General features: G+C 48.1%; 1 protein-coding gene across 1 annotated transcript in view; it reads left to right on the top strand.

The window, feature by feature from the left end:
- LOC138498716 (uncharacterized) overlaps positions 1-27,321 on the top strand; it is a 303,741-nt gene that overhangs the window by 218,748 nt on the left and 57,672 nt on the right. Inside the window, exon 6 of the mRNA XM_069622358.1 lies at positions 14,036-14,152. Within this exon, the coding sequence (XP_069478459.1) occupies positions 14,036-14,152 (117 nt within the window). The remainder of the gene's footprint in view (positions 1-14,035; positions 14,153-27,321) is intronic.

Below are 27,321 nucleotides of genomic sequence, written 5' to 3'. Positions count from 1 at the left end.
ATTAAATGTGGACATCTTCTGATCCTTTTGTAGTTTCATAATTAATATGTTACTGATAAAACTACTTTCTTGAGTTGAACTTTGAGAGAACGGTTTCCTTACCTTCATTAAGTTGAATGGGGACAAATAGGAGTTCTCCTTTTCTTTGTACTGCAGCTTAACATCGGATTCTATTTTCTGAATCATCCTTTGGTCCTTACTGGAGGTCTGCCGTGGATACAATTTCAGGGTATTTCCCTCCAGAGTGGAGAGCCGCCCATTGTTTGCAAGAAGGTTTATTCTCTAGGGTTCTGTGGAAGTCCCTCCACATTCGTCCTGTTCTTTTACACATACGATTGTGTTTCTCTTGCTCTGCCAGGAATGCCTTTCTCATTTTGTTTATTTTAGGCTTCATTTGTATTCACTATACAATCTTCCACAACTGTACATATAAGAGCACAGCTATGATGGCATTGCCCAATAAGGGCAGTACTGCTACCATTGCTAGAACAAACTTGTCTTGGCTTTTCTTGATAATGCCAGTACTGCAAGAACAGATCCATGATGGCTTTGAACAATACGACCAATACTGCCATCCACTGTAAGAAGACACCTGTCTAGGCTTTTCCAAATAATACCAGTACTCAACCCAACATATTTCCAAGCTATATAGGACCCTCTTCCAGGCCCCGGAACTAGAGACATATAGGATCCAACTGCATTCAAGTTGTAAACCTGAGGAACATAACTTTACTAAAGAAGTAATAGCCATAATTCTCAAATACAGCCTAGCAGATCACAATTATACCATATCTCTAGAGAGGAGCTGCAGCGACCTGAGTCATGTTTCTAGCTTCATTGTTTTGTTTAAAAGCACTTTTGCCACGCAGAGCGCGGCGCGGAGTCCGGCAGAGTCCAGTTTGCCCAGTTCGTCCGGTGTGTCCAGGTGCTGAATGCTGGGATGGTTGCTCCGCAGAAAGCGCCCCTATCAAGCGGCCCACAGACTCGGCGAAGGACGCTGCAGCAACGTTGAATGTTAAATCCTTGGACTGCGCTGCCTGATAAGTCCGCTGCTGGCCTTAAGGTAAGCAAGTCAGCATTGCATGCAGTTACGACTATTACGTCTATGTCGGATAATCCGACTTTGAATTTGACTTCATCTACCATGACTAAAGCCCAAGTGCATCAAGATGTCTCCAACAAGTTTGTTGTTTCTACCTCCCATCTCGTAAGCCCTGCAAGTCCTGTAAGTTTAACTGCCCCAGAAGCAGTCAAGCCCTTGAACAGTCAATCAAATACTGCTCCATGTAAACAGCCCGTAAGACCGCTGATGCTGCTTTCTTTGGCCGATTTGGTGCCAATTCCGTTCCCGCTGGGTGCACAGGAAGAAAAAGCGGATGTCGTACTCAGGCAAATTGCTCTCCCTGTGAAGTACTTTTCTCCATTCAACCTGACGGATGCAGAAATCATAAGTGCTGCGTCTGAAGCACACGAGAGACTCGATGAAAGCATGGTCCCATCACTTAGTACAACAGACGGACTTGTAAGTACTGTTATAAGTGAGCGACAAACGCCAACTACACCCAGCATACCAGAAGGTACTAATGAGGATCTGTTTGGAAAATCTGAGGCGAGCTTTAGCTCTAATCAGGCCACTGCTGACTTGACACCTCAAACAGCTATGTGCAGTGGTCTGGCGTCCTCAATCACAGCGTCGCCCGCGGTGTCACACTCGCCACCCAAGGATCTGCAGCCACTTGTTGCTGCTTCCTCACAGTCAAGCTCGGCTCCGGTGGAAGGCCTTGGTACTCCGAATAACCACTTACATCAGGAGGTTGTTTCTCTGCACAGCTCTCAGTCTTCAAATCATCCATTAGAAAAGTCAGCAAACAGTTGTGCAATCAATCTCCTTGAAACACCGCCTTAGTTTCATCCACAGAATGACGCATCTAAAGTAACGTCTAACAAGCAGTCCCGTAAGAGTGAGCAACTTCCTGTGATCCCCCCTCCTTTTAAGTTGAATCAGAAGAACTTGGAGCATTTACCTACTACAATACCAGCTCAAGCACGAATGAACTTTCTATCAACGCTACGAAATGGCCAACAAGAAAATGACAAAACTCCAAATCTGCTGTCTATGACCAAACAACCAGAAAGCCGTCAAAGTGCAAAAAAAAAACAAATGCAGCAGCATTTCCAGAAACTCCATCGAAGCTTCTCACCTCTATCATGGAGCTGTCAATTGCCCAAGTCCTGGAAAAGATGGTTATAACATGTCACACTCTAAAATTAACCTTTCAGCAGGTGCAGCAATTCAACTACACAATAATGTGCTGGCGGCTTCCTCCCAAGCGATGATCCCCTTTGTAAAACTTTACGAATCACTGAACGACACGATTCGAGATCAAGGGGAGATTCTATTAAATCTCTCCACAAAACTAGATCAAATAGACAATTTCACCAAGTCTGTACACCAACAGATGCAAGAAGAAAAAGATAAAAGTTTGCAGTGGCAAACGCGCCTTGGTGAATTAGTTGCAACGCAACAGGAGCAACATGAGCTTCAGATAAACTGTCTGCTGGAGGTGCTTAGAGAGCTAGCTCCTCTGTTAACCACAGATCATTGTACAAACAATCCTAGAGGAGCCATACGGACTATTGATTCATCTACTTGTACTTTCGCTGGGGCGCAAGCACATGAGGAGGATGCAGAAAGACTTTTGTCAATGCTGGTCCAAAATAAGTGCTTAGTAGCCCAATCTGATGAAGACTTAAGCACTCAAAATATTGTGGCAGGAACTATTAATATCATCCCTGATAATGTTCCCCTACAAACCCAGCCGGTTATTGATTTGTCTACTGTGGCTGTAGGTGCCTCCTGTAATGAAGAAAGGCAACCTTTTCATGTTGCACCTCAAATGGCTTCAGAAGGGGGAGTCATTTCCTCATTTGGCATTTTCACTGGCCCGGCCAAAACAGGTGTAGTGGGCTGCCCTGCTAAAACCTCTGCAGCCACAACCGAAGTTAAGAACTTAGCACAAGCCAAGAAAAAAAATAAAACCACCACAATAGTGAAGAAAGCAAAGCAACCTACTCATTCATCCACAAAAAGTTTTATACGAAACCTTTCCACGCTGCCGGGGCTGGGGATTTTTAATCGCCACAGTGACAGTGCCAAGGAGCTCACAGTATCCCAAAAGAACTGTGAGTCAACGTATTTAAGACCTGGAGCAAAGCGGCGACGTATAAATTCGGATGACTGTCAGTCAGTCACTTCAGTAACTTCAGAATCAACTGCTCTATGTGATCTATCCACATACTCAAACTCTGATGACGAGGTGAAGTCTCATATTTCCAGTAATGGAAATGTTCCCTGCTCGCGCCCTTCATCTCAAGCTACAAATGTTATGACGACTTCCTCCTTTTCGAAATTGCAAGTCGACCGAGTAATGAGTACAGTTCCGACTAACACAGAGGACATGAAACTGAACATTTTAGCCTCAAGCTTGAACCCCAAACTAACCACAAACCAACGTAAACAGCAAGTGCGATTCACATCAAAGGTGCACAAATCCCATGTACCTCGAGAGGTCGAGCACATTTGTAAACTTAGATTGGAAAATATTCACAAAGAGGACAACGAGCTAAACTTAAACCGAGCAAATGTATTGAGACTATTTAAACACATTCCACCTTTGTGCCTGATCAACTCCGACAATATTAAAATCATCGAATATGTCACTGAGCAATGCTCCGACGCTGTTCTGCTACATATTGAATCTGCAGTAGTTCGTAATACTCTGCTTAAAGCGGTCGACGACCTACTTATGTTTGGATTCGACATTGCAGTAGAACCTGACAAGCACTCTCAGAATAAATACTCTGAGACCTTTGCACTTAGTTCAGCAGAAAATAAAGTTGTTGATGTGAAACAGCTGCGTAGCAGCTTATCAGTGGCTGTGAGAAAAGGCCAAATCAGTCATCAATACGAAAAGCAATAACTTCGACCGAGACGTCAAGCACAAGATTAGCAATGATTGAAACCCCGGGATGCTCCATTTTCATTCCTCTCGTGGAACACCAGAGGATTCCATCACCTCTTGCAAGGCTTTGATGTTTAGTTTAGTTTAGTTTATTATTTGTATGGCGTGCCATACCCTGGAGTATCAGGGCGCAAGCAGACAAGGATATGCTCAGCTTAGTTACAGGTACATAAAAATCAGATGAAGGTACAGAGATACGCTGAGCTTGGTTACAGATATGCTCGGCTAATTGCAAGTACAAGGAAAAGGCAGGAAGTGTAGACATAGACATCAACAATATTACAGTAAATTATATACAGTTATGCACCGTTATACAGATATGTACAATGTGGCAAGTGGAGTAGTTAGCTGTCATTGGCTCTCAGCCACCTAGTGAGGTTTTGTCTAAATTTTGCGAAAGGCTGAGGTTCTCTGACGCCATGGGGGAGGGAGTTCCATAACTGCGCAGCCTTGACCGGGAAGCTATTTCCTCCTATAGTGGATGTCCTTTAAACAATGTCTTTGCAATATGTTTACAAGAAACTTGGCTTTCTGAAGCACCTATGAGAGATGGATATTCAATCCTCGTTAATCCTGCCATTAAAAATACACAAGGACGTCCGAGTGCAGGCCTAGTAACGATGGTGCGTCTGACTGAAAATTGGACAACACCAACGTGTTTAAATCCAAATCCCTTTGTTCAAGGCATAATCATGCACTCAATGATCGACACCACAAAGGTAAATTCATCATTGCTGATTATTAACTGTTACTGGAATCCAGCTAAAATAAAAGAAAAAGTCTTCATCATTGCGATCTGTGAGTTAATAGATGGGGCAAGTCTTAAATATAACAATCTGACGATCATCTGCTGTGGTGATTTAAATTGTACATGGTTCAACTACGACTCAAACAACCAAAGTTATAGACAACTGGCCTATGAAAATCTGGATGCAAAAGAGCAAAATTGGTCAGATGCAGTGAAGATGCGGGACTGTGTGTTGCTGAACGGTGCCGTTAAGGGTGACATCCCGGCACAACCAACTTGGCACCGACTGTCCTCTCACAGTATTATTGACTATTTTTGGGTATCCAGGAACTTTGAGTGTAAGGTAACAACACTACATGCCTTGAAAATGCCTTATAGCGATCATAGGCTACTAAAACTTGGTTGTCTATTGGCTTCTTCTGATTCTGCCTTGCGTTATCCTACACCAGTGGAAGCAAATTTTAGTGGTAATCGTCTTTGGCTGAGTGTGACAAAAATTGGTAACTTAACTGAAAGACTAATGAATTCAGTAAATGGCGTAGACTATGCTCCGCTCTTGTCAATATACCTAATAAATAAAAATGATCCAGCTCAACAACTTAATAGTCACAAACATCGATTTAGTAAAGTGATGGACGACAAAAAGAAAGAGCTGAGAAGAGATGTGCGTCTAATAATAAAAAAAAAAATATCACCAATTCTCAACATCTTGAAGAAGTGAAATCAAGAAGAGCGAACTATAGATATTGGGCAAGATCCCACAAAATTATTGTGGAGCAAGACCGCGCGGAACTATTGATGAAGCTTCTGATCACTAAGAACACCCATGAAATTTGGCAAATCTTAAACATGGGCCATGTACAGAGTGTAAATTCAACCCAGAACACAATCTCTGGTGACGTATGGTGCAATCACTTCTCGGCAGTGTTCAATACTAAGGACAATGGGATTAAGTCAGTACAGAAACAGCGCCTTGGGATGTCCAAATGTCTCAGTCAGAAATTGTTAGAGCTATTGAACTGTTGAAAACTCACGTGCAGCTGGCCCAGATATGGTGAGCAACGTAATGTTAAAAAATAACATACTTCAATGGGCACCCTTTATTGAGTGTCTTTTTAAGAAAATCGCCACTGCTAAGAAATTACAAGATTCTTGGGTAACTGCGATAGTGGTTCCGATCCACAAGAAGGGCAGCTGGGAGACTCCAGAAAATTATCGTGCCATCGCCCTTCTGGACTCAATTGGTAAACTTTTTGGCTCGAACCTCAGGGTGAAATTGGTTAACTGGGCGAAACATGCTGGAATCCTTGATGTTCGCCAAACAGGTTTCACGAAGGAAACTGGAGTAGATGTCAATCTTGCATTATTAACAACTCTGAAACTAGATGCCATAAAAAAAAAAAAAACTAAGCTTCATCTAGCTTTCATAGATATGAAGCAAGCGTTTGACTGTGTCAATCGTGATTTGCTTTGGTCAAAATTGCGTGAGTGGATCTGCCCGGCTGGGATTCTAATCCAATTCTTGCACTCCACTCGAAGACCTCGTTCAGAGTTCGTCTTAATAAAAGCGGCGAGTTATTAAATAACATACCCACAACAAGGGGAGTCAAGCAAGGCTGCCCACTTGCAGCAGATTTATTCAAATTATTCCTTGCGGATCTTCCGATTCATCTTGAGAAGGCCCATAGTTTCCCTCCAAAAATAAACAAGATCTTGGTAAGATACATGGCATATGCTGATGATTTGGTCCTGATAGATAGAACGCAGATTGGACTACAACATCTATTATATTGTCTGAACGAGTACTTATCCATCAATGAACTCATTATCAACACAGACAAAACAAAAATCCTCTCTATCGGTCATGCGACCAGCAGAAAAGATTGTGCATTCAAGTGGATGGTGGATGGCCAGTTCTTAACATCTGTTAACTCAATCCGCTATTTAGGAATCCAGTTTAATACTTCAATCTGCGAAGATCAATGGGTGAAAGTCTTAAAACTGAAATCTGCAAGACTAGCCCTGCAAGCGGTTAATCTAAATAAAGACTTTGGCAAATTTTCGCTTACGCCAGTGCTCATGTTTTACCAACAAAAGGTAGTACCAATTCTAACATTTGGCGCAGAAGCTGGTTGGAACATCAGCGAGTAAAAATGGAATCAATTTGAGGGCATTTTTTGGAGACCTGTCCTCAATTTTCCGTCTTGCGTACCAATGGTATTGATACGGCATGAGTTATCATTGAACTCATTGTTTGCCCAGGTGATATGGAAATCTATCTCACTAATGCGTAAGATGAAAGAGTTTGGTGCAGCCCCCGCCTACAAGATATTTGCGATTAACGAAGAACTGAAACCTGGCTGTCTGTTGAGTCAATGCTATTCGAGAGTACAAAAATGGATTGATGCGGCTGAAATCAGTAACTATGACCTCTTTTCCCGTCCTCAGCATGCTAAAAGAAAATTTGAAGCTTGGGCATGGATTGTCAACTTAGAGAAACGGAAAAAACTGGTTGCAGTTAATTGGCTTGGTCTCGAACAGAAAAAACTGAATAAACAGCCACACTATCTGACACGATGTTATTCTCGTTACTATCGAGACCAATTTCTCCGCTTTCGTCTAAATACTCTGTACTCGAAAGAAATCCTTTGGCAAAGGAAAAATCCTGCAGTGAATAACAACTGTTGCCGCTTTTGCCTGGAGGCGGTGGGATCTTTGAAACATTTAATATTAGATTGTCAGGCAATCTGTGACCTCCGTTCGAAACATCTGGGTAATTTCGCCCCCTTAGATGGAGATATGGCAGCGTGGTGGAACAGGATTTCATCTGCCAATAACACGAAACATGTGTGCGCAATTGTCAACTATTTTAATGTACTCTTGCAATTCCCCGTTTAGCCCAATGGAGGCATATCGGCTCTGAATAGGTCGGGAGTTTGTTCATGATAAATGACTACCATAACATCTGATGTGAAGGAATGGAGCTTTGTTTTTCTCCCTTTCTCCTTTTCTTCTTGAAACAAAAGTTTTTTCTTTATGTTAAAACTGTAGCTTTTCAATAAAAAAAAAAAATCTCTATTATAATATGCAAGCATAACCAATACCCATCATTGTATCACAGCGGCATCCAGCAGGGTAATTTCCTTGGCAAGCAGCTTTGTGTTGTAGCGGCTGGATCCGAAGACTCACAAGCAGGCACATAAATACAGACAGAAGGACTGTTGCTTGACTTAAAATTGAAATATCGCCTTGAAATGGATGTGAGTTGAGTAGGTACTTTCTATGTCATTCGATGTCATTGGCTACATTTAGGATTTGTCATTTTTCCTTTCCCTAAATCAAGTGACTGTTGGTTTTGGTTCCCTGGTTGCCCTGTCCTTATTTCTGCACTTACATTTTGGGACGGCCATGGATCCTTGAATATGACATTATCTCCAGGACTGGTGTTTGAGAACAGTCCCTACTTTCAGCAAGAGAGTATTGGGTGTATGGGATTTGGGTTATTTTATCGAAGGAGAAAAAATCCTGGTGGAGTTGACCGCAGTCGATGTCGCTGCAATTCTACTTTGGTAAAACAACCCAAAACTAAATAAACAACCCAAATTGAAGCTCTCGTTGCCCCCCGCCACCTCCCCTATACCGCTGCGGCATCAGTTCTGTCCCTCTAGCATTCGTCGTGTCTTCCGTCGCAGGGACCCTTTTTCTTTTTTCCTTATTTTTTTATTTTGGGTCCCCCACTTCCAATGTCAAGGAAGCGGGGGATAGCCCTGCAACCACCCGGAACCCATAATAACTAACATGGGGCGGCGGGGACATACCCACAACCCTCACTCCTAATGTTCATTATTTTGGGGTTCGGTTTAATTGTACTGGCCGAATTCAGCAAAATGCTCCATACGAGGATTTTTATCCGATCAATTTGGGTATTTCCTGATCATGCAGTGCTTGTCCACTTGCCTGGGTTCATGCCACATATTTAACTATAACAAAATAAAACACAGGTTGAAAATTCATCTTGGAACATAAATACTGTATGGGACACACCTTGGAGATCCTTTTTGCAAGATGGTTCATGGGGAACAAATAATTTTCAGTCTGTCAGGAAAATACCAGAATGGAATCAACATGTAAGGCACTGTGATTGGCCCTCATTACGACCCTGGTGGAGTGGGTTTACGCCAGCGGTAATCGTGGCGGACCCGTCCGCCTTACTACGAGTTCCCGTAGCGCCATGGAGCCTTTTTCCGCCTGTTTTTTCCGGGCGAAGAAATCCATGGCGCTACGGGACCTTGATGTTAATTACGCCACCGTAATTTACGGTGGCGTAATTAACGCCTTCCCCACTCCCATTATACCCTATGGGGCAAAAATGGGAATGGGGAAGGGTAAAATGGGGATTGGGGATTTACCGCTCCGCCAAGGTCGGCATGGGGCGGAAGATCCGCCAACCCCCATGGCGGTATCGGCAGCTTTCCGCCATGCTCCATGGTGCATATTGCACCATGATCTCCGCCAGGGTCGTAATGAGGGCCATTGGGCCTCATTACGACCCAGGCGGTAAGTTACCGCCTGGGCCGTGACTTTACCACCATGGCGTAACGCCATGGTGGTTGGCGGACTTACCGCCCCATTCCGACCTAGGCGGGGCGGTAAGTCCCCAATCCCCATTTACCCTTCCCCATTCCCATTTTTGCCCCATAGGGCATAATGGGAGTGGGGAAGGCGTTAATTACGCCACCGTAAATTACGGTGGCGTAATTAACTCCATGGTCCCTTAGCGCCATGGATTTTAACACCTGCTAAAAGCAGGTGTTAAAAGCACCATGGCGCTAGGGGACCTCGTAATTGGCGGTAAGGGGTCGGCGCAGCTAACGCTGGCGTTAACCCCTTACCGCCAGGGTCGTAATGAGGCCCCTTGTCTTTTAATGTCCTGGCTCTGTTTGCAGGCAGCTCTTCTTAATAGTACAAATCACAATTGATGCCCCATGTCACACAACCCTATAGCTGTGTTGGAATTCCCTTCCACTACGGGCGACAGCGGATCACTTACTCTTCAGCCGATCTTTAAAGACGTTTCTATTCCTCTAAGGGGTAATAGAGTGTATGGGCTTTTCAGTGGACCCTGATTAGCGCCACGATACCTTTGGGCAGTCGTGCGCTCTATACATTTACATAACATAACAGCAGCCTACACCCTACGTGTAACGCCTGGGTACAGCACTTTATTGCTAGGTTCACACTTCACAAATCTTAGCCTTACATAAGTGCATGCATTGTGTGACCTTGTTCTGATCAAATTCTTGTTTCCACAAAATAAGTGATAACAAGCTCATTACACAGCTGTGCCGAGAAGGGGATTCCACTCCTTGCAGATTCTGGCAATCGCCAAACATGCTAACACAGTCCTGCAAGAGGCCACTGCACTCCCTGCACATCCGGCCTCAGAACTGAATAAAACGCAAAGCTTATGCAGGGAAATCGCCTGGTGTATTGTAGAGGAGAGTGTAGCCAATACTATAATCCATATCATCTGCTGTATTATAGAGGAGAATGCAGCCGACACTGTATTCCATACCATCTGGTGTATTATAGAGGAGAGTACAGCAAACGCTGTATTCCATACCATCTGGTGTATTATAGCGGAGAGTATAGCAAACACTGTATTCCATATTATCTGGTGCATTATACAGTAGAGTATAACAAACAATGTGTTCCATATCACCTGGTATATTATAGAGGAGAATACAGCAAACACTGTATTCCATACTGTCAGGTGTATTGTAGAGGAGAGTATAGCAAACACGCTATTCCATTCCAGCTGGTGTATTACAGAGGAGAGTATAGCAAATGCATTATTCCATTCCATCTGGTGTATTTTAGAGGAGAGTACAGCAAACACTGTATTCCATACATCCTGGTGTATTATAGAGGAGAGTATAGCAAACATGGCATTTCAAACTATTTGGTGTATTATAGAGGAGAGTATATCAAACAGGGCATTCTGTACCACCTGGTGTATCATAGAGGAGAGTGTAGCAAAAACTTTGTTTTTTTACCATCTGGTGTATTATAGAGGAGAGTATAGCAAACATGGTATTCTGCACCGTCTGGTGTATTATAGAGGCTAGTGAAGCATACACGTAGTTGCATTTTCATGGTCCTGTGAAGAGGCATGCTACAGCATGCTAGACACCTTCCACAGGGGTCAAGAGAGCACCTGGGACCTTTGCAAGTGGGGTATTGCCACGATCTAGCTGTGGAAAAGGATCAGGGTATGGAAACACTTCTGAAACTCGGGTCAGGGTGTGAAGGCTTGAATTTGTGGAGGCATGCAAGCTGGTACCATGCTGCTGGGGTCTTTGTGTCGGTGTGTGTTTTGAATGAGAGGTCGCAGTCGAGAGTAAAGCGTCGAGATGTTGAACTGGGTGAGAGTTGAAGCGTGAATCCATCGAGCTTCATGTCGGTCAGCTTGCTGGGGATTCCTTGGTCTGATTATTGAAATGGGCGATTGACATCCGGGTTGGAATGAAGGACAGACCGTGTCCTTGACACTAGTCATATTTCCACGTCGGTGTATGTGTGTGCTTGCAAAGATCAATCTTCTCCCCTTAGAGGCCACGGGAATGCTGGGATTTTATTTCAATAATTCCGGGTTATGACAAGAGAGAATGTGTGATCCTTACCATAACAGAGAACTCCCTGCAACCCACTTGATATACCTTCCTCAGAGATGGTGTACATGCCACACACTAAGCGGCAACACCCCCACACTGCACACCCTCTGTTGCCCGGGGGAGCTTGGTGAGGACGCTCTGCCACCTCCCTGTAGCCATGCTTCTGTTGCCCAGGGGAGCTTGGAGAGCACGCACTGCCACCTCCCTGTAGCTATGCTTCTGTTGCCTGGGGGAGCTTGGAGAGCACGCACTGCCACCTCCCTGTAGCCATGCTTCTGTTGCCCGGGGGAGCTTGGAGAGCACGCACTGCCACCTCCCTGTAGCCATGCTTCTGTTGCCCGGGGGAGCTTGGAGAGCACGCACTGCCACCTCCCTGTAGCTATGCTTCTGTTGCCCGGGTGAGCTTGGTGAGGACACACTGCCACTTCCCTGTAGCTATGCTTCTGTTGCCCTGGGGGGAGCTTGGAGAGCACGCACTGCCACCTCCCTGTAGCTATGCTTCTGTTGCCCGGGGGAGCTTGGAGAGCACGCACTGCCACCTCCCTGTAGCTATGCTTCTGTTGCCCGGGGGAGCTTGGTGAGGACAAACTGCCACCTCCCTGTAGCTATGCTTCTGTTGCCCTGGGGGGAGCTTGGAGAGCACGCACTGCCACCTCCCTGTAGCTATGCTTCTGTTGCCCTGGGGGGAGCTTGGAGAGCACGCACTGCCACCTCCCTGTAGCTATGCTTCTGTTGCCCTGGGGGGAGCTTGGAGAGCACGCACTGCCACCTCCCTGTAGCTATGCTTCTGATACCCGGGGGAAGCTTTGAGAGGACGCACTGCCACCTCCCTGTAGCTATGCTTCTGATACCCGGGGGAGCTTGGAGAGCACGCACTGCCACCTCCCTGTAGCTATGCTTCTGTTGCCCGGGGGAGCTTGGTGAGGACAAACTGCCACCTCCCTGTAGCTATGCTTCTGTTGCCCAGGGGAGCTTGGAGAGCACGCACTGCCACCTCCCTGTAGCTATGCTTCTGTTGCCCGGGGGAGCTTGGAGAGCACGCACTGCCACCTCCCTGTAGCTATGCTTCTGTTGCCTGGGGGAGCTTGGAGAGCACGCACTGCCACCTCCCTGTAGCTATGCTTCTGTTGCCCGGGGGAGCTTGGTGAGGACGCTCTGCCACCTCCCTGTAGCTATGCTTCTGTTGCCCGGGGGAGCTTGGTGAGGACACAGTGCCACTTCCCTGTAGCTATGCTTCTGTTGCCCTGGGGGGAGCTTGGAGAGCATGCACTGCCACCTCCCTGTAGCTATGCTTCTGTTGCCCGGGGGAGCTTGGAGAGCACGCACTGCCACCTCCCTGTAGCTATGCTTCTGTTGCCCGGGGGAGCTTGGTGAGGACAAACTGCCACCTCCCTGTAGCTATGCTTCTGTTGCCCTGGGGGGAGCTTGGAGAGCACGCACTGCCACCTCCCTGTAGCTATGCTTCTGTTGCCCGGGGGAGCTTGGTGAGGACAAACTGCCACCTCCCTGTAGCTATGCTTCTGTTGTCCAGGGGAGCTTGGAGAGCACGCACTGCCACCTCCCTGTAGCTATGCTTCTGTTGCCCAGGGGAGCTTGGAGAGCACGCACTGCCACCTCCCTGTAGCTATGCTTCTGTTGTCCAGGGGAGCTTGGAGAGCACGCACTGCCACCTCCCTGTAGCTATGCTTCTGTTGCCCGGGGGAGCTTGGAGAGCATGCACTGCCACCTCCCTGTAGCTATGCTTCTGTTGCCCGGGGGAGCTTGGTGAGGACACACTGCCACTTCCCTGTAGCTATGCTTCTGTTGCCCGGGGGAGCTTGGTGAGGACGCTCTGCCACCTCCCTGTAGCTATGCTTCTGTTGCCCAGGGGAGCTTGGAGAGCACGCACTGCCACCTCCCTGTAGCTATGCTTCTGTTGCCTGGCGGGAGCTTGGAGAGGACGCACATGAATAGTGCTTCTTTTCTGCATTCATATGCTTTTAAAAAAAGGCATCAGAAAACCTGTATCCCTGAAGCAAATATGACTCCAACACCAGCATTACCACAACCCTCCTAGGCTATGTAAAGCTGCCAGACAAGGATATCACACCAGCATCAGATCTCTCTCTCTCTCTCTCTCTCTCTCTCTCTCCCATCACCACTCCCAAGCTAGGTGCCACATCCCACTCAACACCGTCCACACTCCAATTCCAACATGCATAGAAGCTCCAGCTCTTCAATGCTCACCCTGCTCTATCACATGCAACAGACACTGCTGACCTCATCAGCACTCACAAGCTAGATGCACTCCTTATCAATGTTCCTTTGCAGGTGAAGGGGTCACACGCAGGGCTTATCCTTTGGGTGGGTAATGTCTGCATGATATGCCCATGGTCCCTATAATCCCTATAATCTTAGAATGTGCAGGGACATGCCACGTGTGTCTGCTTTGTTCCGTGCTTAATCAATTGTTGTCTGAAATCAGTCCTTATAAGTGCACTTATGTGGTCTTGTGTTTTTGTTTTGTTTCTTGGTGTGTCAGATCGATTCTTTACACTCACCCCTAAAAACCAAGTGGATTTCTTAGCCTGTGTTGTGTCGATCTTTTACAGCACAATCCTTGGTATGCTACACATGCGATGCAACGACCAACACTGCTGCCTGCAAGACCCAAACCAGCTGCCCATCATCAAGTGCCTACTGCATGACAGTGACGGCTACTGCAGGAGGTAAGGAGGTGCTGGCACAGCGCAAACTTTTCACATTAGGAGCATGGCCTTTCTCTCTAGAGCAGGGGTCTGCAGCCTGTGGCTCTCCAGATGTGTTGGACTACAGCACAATATTTGATATGCTACACATGCACTGAGACTGCCAAGACTGCTGCGACTGGAGCCTGGCCCTTCAGAGTCATACAGGGAGCAGACCACTCCCTACCAGTACCCCCAGCATCCCTTGCCAGCACTTGTCCTCTGGCTCCCTTTCCCAGACTAGCCCGACCTGGTCCTCCCCGTCCACTGTACTCATCCCCCCTTCTCCATCTCTCCCTGGCACTTGCCACCTTGGCCCGCCCAATGCTTGCCCACCCCACCCTCGTGGGCAACCCACTCCTGCCCTTTACCCTTTACTCCCTTCCCACTACACTTACCACCTTGTCATGCACTTGCATGGTAGGATTGTCACAAGCCCAATATAACCGTTCTTGTGCTATACTTGTGATTACCTTGTCGCCCCCAATCCCCATCACATTTTGTTGCACCTGGAAACACTTGTGTATAGGCGCCATACAGATGTACAATAAATAAAATACTATTAAAAATGTGTGTGTGCACAATTCATTCACCCCCACTACTTGTGGGATATGCAGACAGAGACCCACTTAGAGTAGTACTTTTTAGAGTTCCATGTGGGGGGTGGAGTGGTTTCTGCAGATCCTTTACATCCCATCCTCTTTAGTTCAACCTCTTTCTCCTAATCCATTGCTTGCTCACAGTTCATAGAGCCACCCCAGCAGTTGCTGGCAGCAGCATGACCAGATATCTTGAAGGGGGAGGAGGCAACAGAGGCCACCCCCAAGGTGTTCACCGGCCTGGTAATTGAGGAGGTGGATAGGCTCTGTGGGGCTGCTGGGGTTCTGCCAGACCTTGTTATTTTTTAGTGTGTGTGTATGCTGTAACAAATTCTATCTGAACTAACCCATGGCACTCATATGTTCAAAGAATAGCCCCATACCACAAGTTGCCCCCAGTATGTTAGATGTCACTATTAATGGCTCAAGAACTACAGCATGTCACATTCCATTTATTTCTTTATTTTGAATTATTCTAATGCGAGAACCAGACACTAATGCATTGGTGCGCTTTAGAATATAAAATGTAATGCATAGTAGAAACATAGATATAAATCCAACTAATTAGTCGCTGTCATCAGCACAGACAGTGCAACTAAACTCCAAACCAAATGTCTAGATTAAAAGTTTTTTCTGAACTTCAAACCGATAGTATTGGAGCGGGGCCGGTAGGGGGCTGTTCCCTGCTGTTTTCTTGTGCACCATTAGCCCTACCTGAGAGCCACCTGTGAGCAGGAGGGTGGGAGTAGCAGACCGGTACCTCTCAGCAGGAGGGTGGGGGGGAATCACGGGCCAGTATGGGCTGTTCCCTGCTATTTTTTTGTGCACCAATAGTCCCACCTGAGAGCCACCTGGCAGCAGAGGGTGGAGGGAGCGGGCCAGTAGGGGGCTGTTCTCTGCTGTTTTCTTGTGCACCATTAGCGCCACCTGAGAGCCACCTGTGAGCATGAGGTTGGGGGGAGTGGGGCTGGTAGGCGGCCGTTCCCTGCTCTTTTCTTGTGCACCATTAGCCCTACGTGAGACCCACCTGTGAGCAGGAGGGTGGGGGATGCTGGCCCGGCAGCAGGGTGTTCCCTCCTGTTGTCTTGTGTACCATTAGCCCCAACTGAGAGCCACCTGTGAGCCGGATGGTGGGGGGGGAGCAGACTGGTATGGGGCTGTATCCTGCTGTTTTCTTGTGCACCATTAACCCTACCTGAGAGCCACCTGTGAGCGAGAGTGTGGGGGGGAGCGGGCTGGTAGGGGGCTGTTCCCTGCTGTTGTCTTGTGCATCAATAGCCCCACCTGAGAGCCACCTGTGAGTGGGAGGGTGGGGTGGTGTTAGGAAAGATTTCATATTTGTATGTAATTTTCCCTTCATGTGTCAACCCCCAAACTTTTTGCTGCTGTTTTAACACCCTAAACTTTGCCAGAGAAGCACAGCCCTAAACTGCACTCCGCTGGGCTTTCGCTCACATTTAATGGTGAAACTGACATGCCCTTAAGACAGTCAGTACTGGGAGACTTTGGTTCCCTTAGTCCTTTCCTCTTGTTGCAGCTTTTGTGCAACATGTAACAAGAGTGCAAAGTAACTTACCTTACAGTACACTTGGGTCTCTGCTCATTCCAAAGGCCCTAGAAACTCTCGCTGGACTTTTTATGAACTGTGCAGATGTGTCATGGACAGGACTTGTAGCAGCTATCATTTTCTTATATTTTTAACCCTTTCTTGCCATGTTAACCATGCTTACCGTGTTTGGCACGAATAGATGGCCTGGCTCCAAAATGGCAACACCACGAGGTTCTTTGTCCTGTCCTTTGCCATCTTGCCCCTTCACCTTCCCCATTTCGAGTCGACCCGGGTCAGTCCTTACTTGGTCATGCACTTTCCCGCGAAACCCAATGCTTTTGCGGGCTTCTGGATGTCTTGTGTGTGTGCCTCCAGGATGTGGGCTGGGATGTCTGTTCGCAATGCACATCCTGGGTGCCAGAGAGTCTGGAGTGTCCTGAATGCCTGGGACCACTGTGGTACGCAATTGGTCCACGCATGGAGTGAGTGTTTGTGAGCAAATCTCCCACTGTGCCCTCTCTGTTTTGGTGCGAAGGGAACTTTGGATAAGAGGAGGCTGATAACACCACAACCATGTCGATCTCCTGAGTTCACACAAACAAAGGATAAGGAGCCAAGTATCCTGCAACAAGAAGCTGAGTCGAGGAACCGCTGGTGATCCACTGGAAGGTTTGGCACCCTGAGCCGACTGTAGTCCTGTGGGACCCCTCTGCCTCTGATCGTCCTAGAAGTTCTGCGAAGATGCTTCAACCCATTGGAATAGTGGGATCAATTATTCTCGGCACCTTCAACAAACCCTGCAAGTAAGCCTCTTCGGAAGTGTCCCTGGTTCAACCAGTGGGCTGACCAGTTTACATGGGACGTTTGCTCTGATACCGCTGCAATTTCGAGGAGGCCCTCAAAACTTGGTATACTGCTTGCTCTGTGTCCACAGCACCCTCAGACCGAATTTCCTACACTTGGCATTCCTAGGTCTGAAGTGAGACAAGTGCACAAATGCGGTTACCGTGTTGCCCTGCTGTGGCAACAACCTGTGCAAGTTCGCTGCATTTGTGACCCCCTTGGCCCTGAAGCCTGCTGCGGTGGAATTGGGCAGATTCCTCCACCCGAAGCAGAGAAATCGCTGCTGTCCTGTTTGGGAATCCCCGCTGCATCTCAGAAACTACACGGTATCGAGACGTCCTGATTGTCGCATTCGAGCCTGCCAGCGAAGTGGACTGTACTGGCGGAGTTTGGGTCTGCCTGTGTCGGGGACCAGTGAGTAGTCCTTACCCCAACCGGTGGCCTCTAGCACAGGAGCCCATTTTTACACACAAAGTGGCCCCTGAGGGCCCCTTTCCTTTCCACACCTATTGCGAAATAGCGACTCCATCCCGCACTCTCAAACTGCCTCTGCCCTCAAGTGGAGGTCCTGCTTAAATAGTGGGAACTTGTTCTTCAACGCCTTACCCACCTTCCTGATCTGCTAGAGACCCTTGAAGAGACCCTTTTTTGTCCATTGGCATAAGCACATGCATGTACTATTAAGCATAAGGGTCCTCTCTTCGTAGGGCTTGGACTGCCTATTAGTTAGGTGTATTCTTGATGTTGAACTGGGTCTAACGATTACTTGCACTGCCTGTTTTCCTCCCCATCTAGGTGGTCTACATGTTTCGTGCTTTTTAACCCGTTAGACCCCTTTGGTCTTGTATATATATTGTATTGATTGTGATGTATTGGTTTACTCTAGTGTTACTGTGATTCTTTGCTATGATCCTTTGCTATGATCTATGTTACAAAGGCCTTGTAATAAATGTGTCTATATTTTTAATGTAACACCTGTCTGGAGGAATTTGTAAGTGTCTTTGGTTTGTGTGCTCATTGAGGTCTTTCAGTCACCCTCACCCCTCTTGAGACTTAGTCTTGACCGCCTGCCATAGCTACCCTGATTGGTCTGCCTTGTCCAGGAGTTACCCTGTTCCAAGAAACAAGCTTGGCCTTCTGAACCTCTGCCCCTCCAGGTCAGAGTTCAGACATCCTTCTTAACAAATTGGTGTACAGCGGTGGGATGGGACTGAAGGTATCCAGTGTTGCACACGAGTGAAGGCATTTCAAGGTATTTCTACCAGGACACATAGTGAATTGTTGTAGGATAAATTTTTAAAGGCCATAGTCCTATCTAACAGTATGGAAACAAGGTCCTTGTTAACTTTAAATGCTTCTAAATCCGACACATTAAGAAAGATGTGTGTTGAGAGAGATGTCTCCTCTCAAGGCACAAAAGTTGAAATGATCCAGAGAATCATGGACTGGCAAGAAGCTCAGCTTAGAGCTATAGCTTCCGAGGACAGTGCAGAAGGAGGTGGGGCTACTCTCACTGGTAGAACGGATGGTTTTACCGCTGCACTGATCCACAGCAACCATGAGGACATGGAGGATGTAATGTCAAATGTTTCCTCTGCCAGTGCTGATGGGAAGGCAATACTTGAATTCAAGAAGCAACAGCTGCTGTTTAGGCAGGAGGAGCTTGAGTTCAATATGGCCAAACTAAAAATAGAGCAGGCAGAAAAACAGAAAGACAGGGATCACCAGTTGGAACTGGCCAAGCTTCAAGTTGCCAATGGATCCAAGGGTCATGGCCATGGGTCTGGGGCCTCCTATCATCCACGGTTTCCAAAAGATCTGCTCAGTGTGTATGAGGAAAGGAATGACATTATGGACTGGCTGAATACGTTTGAGTATGCATGTGAAGTTCAACAAGTTGACAATGCTGATACAATTGCCTGGTTACTTAGCAGACTGCCCCATTCTGGCTGCAGTGCCATTATGGAAATGTCAAAAGCTGAGAGAGCAGATTTTGCAATGTTGAAGCAGACTCTCATCTTAAAGTTTGGAAAGACTCCTGCCCAATACTTAAAAAGATTCAGAGAGTACAAGAAAAAAGGTGGTGGGACTTGGGTATCTTATGTAACTGAATCCTTAAAAAACTTGACTGGCTGGGTTGAAGGTTATAAGGTCTCTACCTTTGAAGGTATGATAGGTCTTGTCCTGGTTCAACACATGTTTGCATCTTCTTCCCCTGAGCTTAAGCAGCATTTTGCAGATTCAAAGGAGATAGATCCTAAGAAGCTTGCCATTGCAGCAGACTTATGGGTGTCACATCGAGTGTCCCATAAGGACAAAACTCATCCTGGTAAGCAGGAGGAGAGGGAAAAGCCCAAAGATAAAGAGGGTGGTGGATCTGATAAAACTTCCTCCCAGAAGGGCCACAAAAAGAAACATAAGGGTAAGACACAAGAGAACTCACAGGGTAGTGGAGGACAGCCTCCAAAACAGAACCCTGGTTATAGTAAGCCTCCCTATGTAAACAGACCCAATGGATCTTGTTTTGCCTGTGGAGCAACTGACCACGTGAAGGGGGATCCCAGATGTAAGATCAAAACCTTGGGGGTCCACTCTGCTAATCTGGCCTTCTCCTCCTATGAGGAAGAAGAGATTACAGGAGCATCCTTCACCTCAGACTCCTTCCCCAGTGGGATAGAAGCTGAAGTAGTTTTAGTTTCCCTGGGTGACTGGGAGCCTAAAGTCTTAGAGGCTTATGCTAGGATCCCAGATAACACCAAGCACTACTTTAAAGACAATGTGCTGATCAATGGAGTAGATACTCCAGCTCCTAGGGATAGTGGGTGCAGTCGAACTGTAGTGGATTCTACTGTGGTAGACCAAGAGGTAGTTGCCAGAGCTACTCTGATGCCCACTAAGTTTAATGATGGCCCACCTTTCATGTTCTCAGTAGTACCTGTAAATCTTACTATAAATGGTACAGCAGTCAGGATTCCAGTGAGCATACAGAGAAGTGTCCCAGGAAAGGTCTTGTTGGGCAATGATCTCAGAGCGTTAGGGCTTGTGCGAGACACTGCTGACAGACCCTGCACAAGGTCTCAAATAAGGGCAGCACTGGCCAAGACCAATGCCCTGCCCCAGCCAAAGGGGAAACCCAAGGCTAAAGGAGTCAGAAAATCCAAAAGAGGGAAAGAAAATATTTCCTCTAACTCACCTACCACTGAGGTGGAGGTAGTTGGTCAATCACCAGGACCTGGCGAGGAGGTGGTGATGCCTGAAGTATTTGATCCCAATGACCATCCTGAACTAAAAGATTTGTTAGTAGAAGGTGGTACTGACAGGGAAGAATTCAGTAAAGGCCAACATGAGTGCCCATCTCTGGAAGGCCTAAGGAGACAGGCCTGCTCCCAGCATGAGGGTGAACCTCCTGGGAAGCATGGGATTTATTGGGAAAGTGGGCTCCTGTATAGTGAGCCTACAGAATCTACGGAAGGAGACCATGGGAGGTTGGTGGATCCCCTTGCTGTAAGACCCTTCCTCCTGCAGCTGGCGCATGAAGTGCCCCTTGCTTGTCACCTTGGCATTAAGAGGACCAAGCAAAGGTTGTCCATGCACTTCTACTGGCCCAAGATGGGGGTGCAAGTAGAAAGTCACTGCAGGAGTTGTGCCTCCTGCCAGTTATCTGTTAAGAGTGGCTCAACAATCCAAGCTCCATTGTACCACTCCCTGTTGTGGGAATACCATTTGAGAGGGTAGGGATCAACATTGTTGGTCCCCTTGACCTCCAAACATCCTCAGGCAATAGGTTTATCCTGGTGCTGGTCGACCATGCCACCAGATATACTGAGGCCATCTCATTAAAAACTGTGACTGCCAAGTCAGTTGCAAAAGCTTTACTTGGCATCTTTACTAGGGTTGGCTTCCCTAAAGAAGTTGTGTCTGACAGCGGCAACAACTTTATGTCAAAGTATATGTAGGCTATGTGGAAGGAATGTGGGGTCACCTATAGGTTCTCTTCCGCATACCACCCCAGACCAATGGCCTGGTAGAAAGGTTTAACAGGACCTTGAAAAGTATGATTGGGGCTCTGGAAGAACCTCAAAGAAGAAAATGGGATCTTCGTTTACCATGTTTACTGTTTGCCTATAGAGAGGTACCACAAGAGGGTGTTGGCTTCAGCCCCCTTGAACTTCTGTTTGGTCACCCTGTAAGGGGACCCTTAGCCATAGTCAAGGAAGGATGGGAGATGCTCACTCCCCCCATTACTACCAACGTAGTAGACTATGTGCTAGGGCTCAGAAAAAGGATGGTACTCCTGATGGGTCTGGCTAGTGACAAGTTGAAGGCAGGACAAGCTTTGGTGAAACATTGGTATGACCAGAAAGCTTCCCGAATCAACTTCACACCTGGTCAGAAAGTCCTGATCATGAATCCCATAAGGCCTAGAGCTTTACAGGACAAATGGTCAGGCCCATACACAGTGATGGAGTCACTGGATGAGGTCAACTGTTTAGTGGACCTTGGAAGGCCTGGGCAGGCTCCAAAAGTGTTCCATGTAAATAGGCTGAAGGCTTTCGTCCCAAGAGTCGAAATCGTAGCACTGCTATTGGCTTCAGATGTTGAGGAAGAGGAATCTGAACCTCTTCCTGACCTGTTCCAAAGCGGTCCTTCATATAACTCCTTTGAGGGTGTCCGAGTGGCCCCTCACCTGACTTCTGATCAGCAGGCTGAGGTGAAAAGTTTGCTTAGGCAATTTTCCCCCCAGTTTTCACAGTCTCCTGGTTTGACACTTTGGCGCCAACATAACATAGATACAGGAGAAAGTGTATCTACCAAAGTTAGGGGATACAGAATGTCAGACAAAGTATGGACTTACATTAAGACCGAGGTCAACAAGATGTTAGACCTTGGGGTGATTGAACCCTCTAGTAGTCCTTGGTCCAGCCCTATGGTTTTGGTTCCAAAAGCAGGTACTTCTGAACTGAGGTTCTGTGTGGATTACAGGGCTCTGAATGCTGTCACCAAGACAGATGCACACCCCTTGCCTAGGACAGATGAGTTGGTGGATACCTTGGGTGCCTCCAAGTACCTCAGCACATTTGACCTCACTGCAGGCTATAGGCAAAAAGCCCTTGCAGAACATGCCATGGAGAAGACAGCTTTCTCAACTCCAGAGGGTCTTTACCAGTTCAGGGTGATGCCTTTTGGGTTGAAGAATGCACCGGCCACTTTCCAGAGGCTTGTGAATCATGTGTTGAATGGGTTGGATGAATTCTGTCTTGCATATCTGGATGATATAGCAGTTTGTTTTCAGTGCCACCTGGGAAGACCATGTCAAACACCTTGGGATTGTGTTACAGGCTCTTCAGAAGGCACACTTGACCATAAAGGCCAGTAAGTGCCAGATTGGACAATGATCAGTGGTCTACCTTGGACATGAAGTAGGTGGAGGGAGGATACAGCCTCTACCCAGTAAAGTACAAGCAGTACAAGACTGGTCTACCCCCACTGCACAGACCCAAGTGAGAGCCTTCTTAGGACTCACCAGGTACTACAGAAATTTCATGGCAGACTATGGCACCATAGCTGCCCCTCTGACTGCTGTCACAACTCCAAAGAAACCCAAGAAGGTAACTTGGACTGAAGAGTGTGAGAAGGCCTTCAATGGCTTAAAAGACTCCTTGTGCCAGGCCCCTGTGCTCAGGGCCCATGATTACCAAATACCTTTTATTGTGCAGACAGATGCCTCTGACACTGGGATAGGAGCTGTACTATCACAAGTATATGAGAAGGGTAAGGAACACCCGATTGGCTTCATTAGTCGCCAGCTTAAGGACAGAGAGCTCAGATGGTCCACAGTAGAGAAAGAATGTTTCTCTGTTATGTGGGCCCTTAGGAAGCTGAGGCCCTACGTCTATGGGACCCACTTCACTGTGCAAACTGACCATAAGCCCTTAAAGTGGCTAATGAACATGAAGGGCGAGAATCCAAAGTTGCTCAGGTGGTCCATAAGTCTGCGAGGCTTTCACTTCACTATTGAGCATAGGCCAGGTGTCCAGCATAGCAATGCTGATGGGTTGTCCAGAATGTTTAACCGACCTGAATGAGAAACTCGTCCAGGGGTGGATTAGTTCCCCCTGTTCTTAGTCTGGGGAGGGGGAGTGTTAGGAAAGATTTCATATTTGTATGTCATTTTCCCTCCATGTGTCAACCCCCAAACTTTTTGCTGCTGTTTTACCACCCTGAACTAAACTTTGCCAGAGAAGCACAAACCTAAGCTGCACTCCTCTGGGCTTTCGCTCACTTTTTATGGAGAAACTGACATGCCCTTAAGACAGTCAGTACTGGGAGACTTTGGTTCCCTTAGTCCTTTCCTCATGTTGCAACTTTTGTGCAACATGTAACAAATGTACAGTGTAACTTACCTTACAGTACACTTGGGTCTCTAGTCGTTCCAAAGGCCCTAGAAACTCTCGCTGGACTTTTATTTTTTATGAACTGTGCAGATGTGTCATGGACAGGACTGGTGGCAGCTATTGTTTTCTTATATTTTGAACCCTTTCTTGCCATTTTAACCGCATTTACCGCATTTGGCACAAATAGGTGGCCTGGCTCCAAAATGGCCACGCCACGAGGTTATTTGTCCTGTCCTTTGGCCACCTTGCCCCTTCACCTTCCCCAGGTCGAGTCGACCTGGGTCAGTCCTTATTTGGTCATGCACTTTCCTGCGAAACCCAATGCTTTCGCAGGCTTCTGCATGCCTTGTGTGTGTGCCTCCAGGATGTGGGCTGGGATGTCTGTTCCCAATACACATCCTGGGTGCCAGAGAGTCTGGAGTGTCCAGAATGCTTGGGACCACTGTGGTCCATGATTGGTCCACATATGTTTGTGAGCAGATCTCTCATTGGGCCCTCTCCGTTTTGGCGCGAAGGGAACTTTGGATAAAAGGAGGCTGAAAACACCACTACCAGGTCGATCTCCTGAGTTCACACAAACAAAGGATAAGGAACCAAGTATTCTGCAACAAGAAGCAGAGTCGAGGAACCACTGATGACACACTGGAAGGTTTGGCACCCTGAGCCTGCTGTCGTCCTGTGGGACCCCTCTGCCTCTGATCGTCCTAGAAGGTCTCCAAAGATGCTACAGCCCATTGGAATAGTGGGATCAACTATTCTCGCCACCTTAAACAAACCCTGCAAGTAAGCCTCTTCGAAGTGTCACTGGGCCAACCAGTGGGCTGACCAGTTTACACAGGACGTTTGCTCTTATACCGCCGCGGTTTCAAGGAGGCCCTCAAAACTTGGTATACTGCTTGCTCTGTGTCCACGGCACCCTCACACCAAATTTCGTACACTTTTCGTACACTTGGCATTCCCAGGTCTGAAGTGAGACGAGTGCGCCCGGACCGAAGTAAATGCGGCCCTGCTGTGGCAACGACTTGTGCAAGTTCGCTGCATTTGTGACCCCCTTGACCCTGAAGTCTGCTGCAGTGGAATTGGGCTGATTCCTTCACCCGGAGCAGAGAAATCTCTGCTGTCCCAATGGGAATCCCCGCTGTATCTCGGAAACTACACAGTGTCGAGACATCCTGATTGTCGCATTCGAGCCTGCCAGCGAAGTGGACTGTACTTGTGGAGTTTGGGTCTGCCTGCATCGGGGACCGGTGAGTAATCCTTACCCCAACCGGTGGACCCTAGTGCAGGAGCCCATTTTTACTTACAAAGTGGCCCCTGAGGGCCCCTTTCCTTTCCACAGTTATTGCGAAATAGGACTCCATCCCGCACTCTCAAACTGCCTCTGCCCTCAAGTGGAGGTCTTTCTTGAATAGTGGGAACTTGTTCTTCATCGCCTTATCCACCTTCCTGAGCTGCTAGAGACCCTTGAAGAGACCATATTTTGTCCATTGGCACAAGCGCGTGCATGTACTACTGAGCATAAGGGTCCTCTCTTCGTAGGGCTTGGACTGCCTCTTAGTTATGTGTATTCTTGATGTTGAACTGGGTCTAACGATTACTTGCACTGCCTGTTTTTCTCCCCATCTAGGTGGTCTACATATTCGTGCTTTATAACCCGTTAGACCCCTTTGGTCTTATATATATATTGTATTGATTGTGATGTATTGGTTTACTCTAGTGTTACTGTGATTCTTTGCTATGGTCCATGTTACAAAGGCCTTGTAATAAATATGTCTATATTTTTAATATAACACCTGTCTGGAGTAATTTGTAAGTGTCCTTGCTTTGTGTGCTCATTGAGGTCTTTCAGTCACCCTCACCCCTCTCGAGACTTAGTCTTGACCGCCTGCCATAGCTACCCTGACTGGTCTGGCTTGTCCAGCGGTTACCCTGTTCCAAGAAATGAGGTTGGCCTTCTCAACCTCTGCCCCTCCTGGTCAGAGTTCAGAAATCCTTCTTAACAGGTGGAGCAGGCCGGTCGGTGGCTGTTTCCTGCTGTTGTCTTATGCACCATAAGCCCCACCTGAGAGCCACTGTGTGCGGGAGGGTGGGGGGAGCGGGGCTGGTAGCGGGCTCTTCCATGCTATTTTCTTGTGCAGCATTACATTAGCCCCACCTGAGCACCACCTCAGAGCAGGAGGGTGGGGATTTGCGTGCCAGTAGTGTGGTGTTACCTACTGTTCTCTCGGGCACCTTTAGCCCCACCTCAGAGCCACCTCTGAGCGAGAGGGTGGGGGTAGCAGACCGGTAGGGGGGCATTCCCTGCTGTTTTCTTGTGCAGCATTAGCACCCCCTGAGAGCCGCCTGTGAGCAGGAGGGTGGGGATTCGAGGGCCAGTAGTGGGCTGTTCCCTGCTGTTCTCTCGTGCACCTTTAGCCCCACCTGAGAACCACCTGTGAGTGAAAAGGTGGGGGGAGTGGGGCCAGTTGGGGGCTGTTTCCTGCATGTTTTCTCTTGCACCATTAGCCCCATCTGAGAGCCATCTGTGAGCGGGAGGGTGGGGGAGTGGGCTGGTAGGGGCTATTCCTGCTGTTTTCTTGTGCTCATTAGCCCTACCTGAGAGCCACCTGTGAGCAAGAGGGTGGGGGGGGGGGAGCGGGATGATAGGGGGCTGTTCCCTGCTGTTCTCTCGTGCACCTTTAGCCGCACCTGAGAGCCAACTGTGAGCAGGAGGGTTGGGGGAGCGGGCCGGTAGGGGGCTCTTCCCTGCTGTTGTCTTGTGCACCATTAGCACCACCTGAGAGCCACCCATGAGCGGGAGGGTGGGGGAGCGAGGGGTGCAGCAGGGTGTTCCCTGCTGTTTTCTTGCGCACTCTTAGCCCCACCTTTGAGCCACGTGTAAGCGGGAGGGGCAGAGGAGCGGGGCTGGTAGTGTGCAGTTCCCTGCTGTTTTCTTGTGCACCATTAGCCCCACCTGGGAGCCACCGGTGAGAGGGTGGGGGGGAGCGTGGCGTGTAGGGGGCTGTTCCCTGGGGTTTTCTTGTGCACCATTAGCCCCACCTGAGAGCCACCTGTGAGCGGGTGGGTGAGTGGAGCAGACCGGTAGGGGAACGTTCCCTGCTGTTTTCTTGTGCACCATTAGCCCCACCTGAGAGACACCTGTGAGCGGGTGGGTGGGGAGAGCGGGCCGGTAGGGGGCTGTACCCTGCTGTTTTCTTGTGCACCATTACATTACCCATACCTGAGTGCCATCTGTGAGCAGGATGGTGGGGGTGTGGGCCAGTGGCGGGCTGTTCCCTGCTGTTTTCTTGAGTGCCGTTAGCCACACCCGAGAGCCACCGGTGAGCAGGAGGGGGGGAGCGGGGCTGGTAGTGGGCTGTTCCCTGCTGTTGTCTTATGCACCATTAGCATCACCTGAGATCCACCCATGAGCGGAAGGGTGGGGGGAGAGCAGCTGGTAGGGGGCTGGTCCCTGCTATTATCTTGTGCAGCATTACATTAGCCCCACCTGAGAGCCACCTGTTAGCGGGTGAGTTGGGGGAGCGGGGCTCGTAAGGGACTGTTCCCTGCTGTTTTCCTGTGCACCATTAGTCCCATGTGAGAGCCCCCTGTGAGCGGCAGGGTGTGGGAGAGGGGCCGGCAGTGGGGTGTTCCCTCCTGTTTTCTTGTGCACCATTAGCCCCACCTAAGAGCCACCTGTCAGCGGGGGGGTGGGTAGTGCGGGGCTGGCAGGGGGCTGTTCTCTGCTGTTTTCTTGTGCTCCATTAGCCCCAACTGTGAGCGGGA

The sequence above is a fragment of the Ambystoma mexicanum genome, chromosome 5q, assembly GCF_040938575.1.
Source record: "Ambystoma mexicanum isolate Mex_15411 chromosome 5q, UKY_AmexF1_1, whole genome shotgun sequence".
Lineage (NCBI taxonomy): Eukaryota > Metazoa > Chordata > Amphibia > Caudata > Ambystomatidae > Ambystoma > Ambystoma mexicanum.
Note: the sequence above shows the minus strand (reverse complement) of the source record. Positions and strands in the feature narration are given on the sequence as shown.